The following is a 2,734-nucleotide window of genomic DNA, read 5'->3' as shown; positions in this document are numbered from 1 at the left end:
GGATTTTCTATAGAAAATTTAAAGCCACCCCAGTAACTTGGGGATTTTCTATAGAAAATTTAAAGCCACCCCAGTAACTTGGGGATTTTCAATAGAAAATGTGAAGTCACCCCAGTGGCTTGGGGATTTTCAATAGAAAATGTGAAGTCACCCCAGTGGCTTGGGGGTTTTTGAAGCCTTCCCAGAGTCTTGGGGATTTGCGAATCCTATCCATAGGGTTGGGGATTTTCTATAGAAGCTTTGAAACCTCCCTAAAAAATTTGTGACCTCCCGAGAGGCTTGGCGATTTTCTCTCTTTTAAAGGCTCGATATTTTTCAATCTTTGAATTTCTGTCTTTGATGGTGAATCACCAATTCCATTGTATCTCCTACACCTCCCATTTAGCCTTCATTGTGTTATTGACCCCCCTTGTTTATTAAAAGATAAGTTCCCAAGGTGACCAATTGATTATGGCACCACCCCTCAAGAGGTTAATAAAACCAAGCAGATGCATTTTGCTGGAAGATAACCTCCTACTCTCTACAACAAACAACAAAAGAACACAAGCTCAAGTCAGACTCACACACGATTCCATTCGGCAAGTACACAAAGACGCGAAGTGAAAGTATAAAAACCCTGAGAACTCAGAATCCATACAAACAGTATAATGAAGGTGTTCGTTGTGATTTTATGCTTAGCATCAGCTTCGGTAAGTAACTTCCCCATAAAATGACTACGAAATTCTAGAAAAATAATTTTTATTCTCGATTTCTGCCCCCACACAGGTCTTGGCCCATCACGAAGAGGGTCATGAGGGACACGAGGGTCATAACCACAACCATCACATAAATCATGATGGCCATGACTACACCGTCAAGACCAAAGAAGATTTGGCCAGATTCCGTGAAGAATGCGGCAAACAGTTGAATGTCCCAGCCGATAAATTGGAAAAATACAAGTCCTGGGAATATCCCAACGATGAGGTGACCCGTTGCTATATGAAATGCGTTTTCGAGAAATTTGGCTTTTTCGATGAGACGCATGGCTTCAATCCCTATCTTGTCCATCATCAATTGGCCGGTGGTCATGAACCTATCGATCATAGCGATGAAATTCATCAGAAGATTGACATGTGTGCCGATCATAATACCGAAAAATCGGATGCTTGTACTTGGGCCTATCGTGGCGGTATGTGCTTCTTGCAGAATCATTTGAAATTGGTGCAGGACAGCATTCACAGTCATTAAGTGAAGAAAGACTGGCAAATTTAGAACAAAGATGTGATATGCGATAGAGAAAAAATTGTCAAAAATAAAGACTTCGTTTACTTAAATTGTTCTCAGAATCGATGGATTTTTATTTCAGGACTTAAATTCCCCAGCTTATAAGGGACGCTTCGCAAATTCCCAAGCTTCAGGGGAGGCTTTACATTTTCTGTAGAGAATTCCCAAGGCTCTGGGGAGGCTTAAAATTGTCTATAGAAAATTCACAAGCCTGTAGGTAGGCTTCAAAATTTTCTATAGAAAATTCCCAAGCCTCGGCGGAGGCTTCAAATGCTCTACAAAAAATTACAAGCCTTTTGGGAGGCTTCAAATTTTCTATAAAAAATTAACAAGTCTCAGAGGAAGCTTCAAATTTTCTATAGAAAATCCCCCAGCCTCTGGGGAGGTTCAAAATTTGCTATAGAAAATTCCCAAGCTTCTAGGGAGGCTACAAAATTTTCTATGGAAAATTTTCAAATTTTCTATTCAAAATTTTCTATAGAAAATTCCCAAGCCTCTGGGGAGGCTTAAAATTTTCTATAGAAGGCTTAAAATTTCCTATAGAAAACCCCCAAGCCTCAGGGGAGGCTTAAAATTTTCTATAGAAGGCTTAAAAATGTCTATAGAAAATCCCCAAGCCTTTGCCAAGCATCTTGAGAGGTTTCACCAAATTTTCTATAGAAAATTCTCAAGCCTCTTGGGAGGCTTCACCAAATTTTCTATAGAAAATTCTCAAGCCTCTTGGGAGGCTTCACCAAATTTTCTATAGAAAATTCTCAAGCCTCTTGGGAGGCTTCACCAAATTTTCTATAGAAAATTCTCAAGCCTCTTGGGAGGCTTCACCAAATTTTCTATAGAAAATTCTCAAGCCTCTTGGGAGGCTTCACCAAATTTTCTATAGAAAATTCTCAAGCCTCTTGGGAGGCTTCACCAAATTTTCTATAGAAAATTCTCAAGCCTCTTGGGAGGCTTCACCAAATTTTCTATAGAAAATTCTCAAGCCTCTTGGGAGGCTTCACCAAATTTTCTATAGAAAATTCTCAAGCCTCTTGGGAGGCTTCACCAAATTTTCTATAGAAAATTCTCAAGCCTCTTGGGAGGCTTCACCAAATTTTCTATAGAAAATTCTCCAGCCTCTTGATAGGCTTCACCAAATTTTTGTATAGAAAATTCTCAAGCCTCTTGGGAGGCTTCACCAAATTTTCTATAGAAAATTCTCAAGCCTTTTGGGAGGCTTCACCAAGCCTCTAGGGAGGCTAAAGATTTTCTATTGAAAATTGTCAAGCCTCAGTGGAGGCTTAAGATTTTCTATAGGAAATTGTCAAGCCTCTGTGGAGGCTTAAGATTTTCTATAGAAAATTCCCAAGCCTCTAGGGAGGCTTAAGATTTTCTATAGAAAATTCTCAAGCCTCTGTGGAGGCTTCAACATTTACTATAGAAATTTGCTGTAGAAAATTTCCAAGTCTTTTGGGAGGATTGAAATTTTTTAGGG

At 39.3% G+C, this 2,734-nt stretch overlaps 1 protein-coding gene across 1 annotated transcript; it reads left to right on the top strand.

The window, feature by feature from the left end:
- The first annotated feature begins 647 nt into the window (after positions 1 to 647).
- Positions 648 to 1,233, top strand: LOC133324682 (general odorant-binding protein 99a-like). The gene is made up of 2 exons (XM_061533524.1): positions 648 to 704; positions 847 to 1,233. Exons 1-2 carry the CDS (start codon positions 648 to 650, stop codon positions 1,225 to 1,227), a joined length of 438 nt encoding a protein of 145 aa, XP_061389508.1. The 3' UTR covers positions 1,228 to 1,233.
- The last annotated feature ends 1,501 nt before the right edge of the window (positions 1,234 to 2,734 follow it).

The sequence above is a fragment of the Musca vetustissima genome, unplaced genomic scaffold (genome assembly GCF_032173495.1).
Source record: "Musca vetustissima isolate MV318-11 ecotype Yass unplaced genomic scaffold, APGP_CSIRO_Mvet_v1 utg5120, whole genome shotgun sequence".
In the NCBI taxonomy this organism is placed as follows: domain Eukaryota; kingdom Metazoa; phylum Arthropoda; class Insecta; order Diptera; family Muscidae; genus Musca; species Musca vetustissima.
This window is presented reverse-complemented; position numbering and strand designations above follow the sequence as displayed.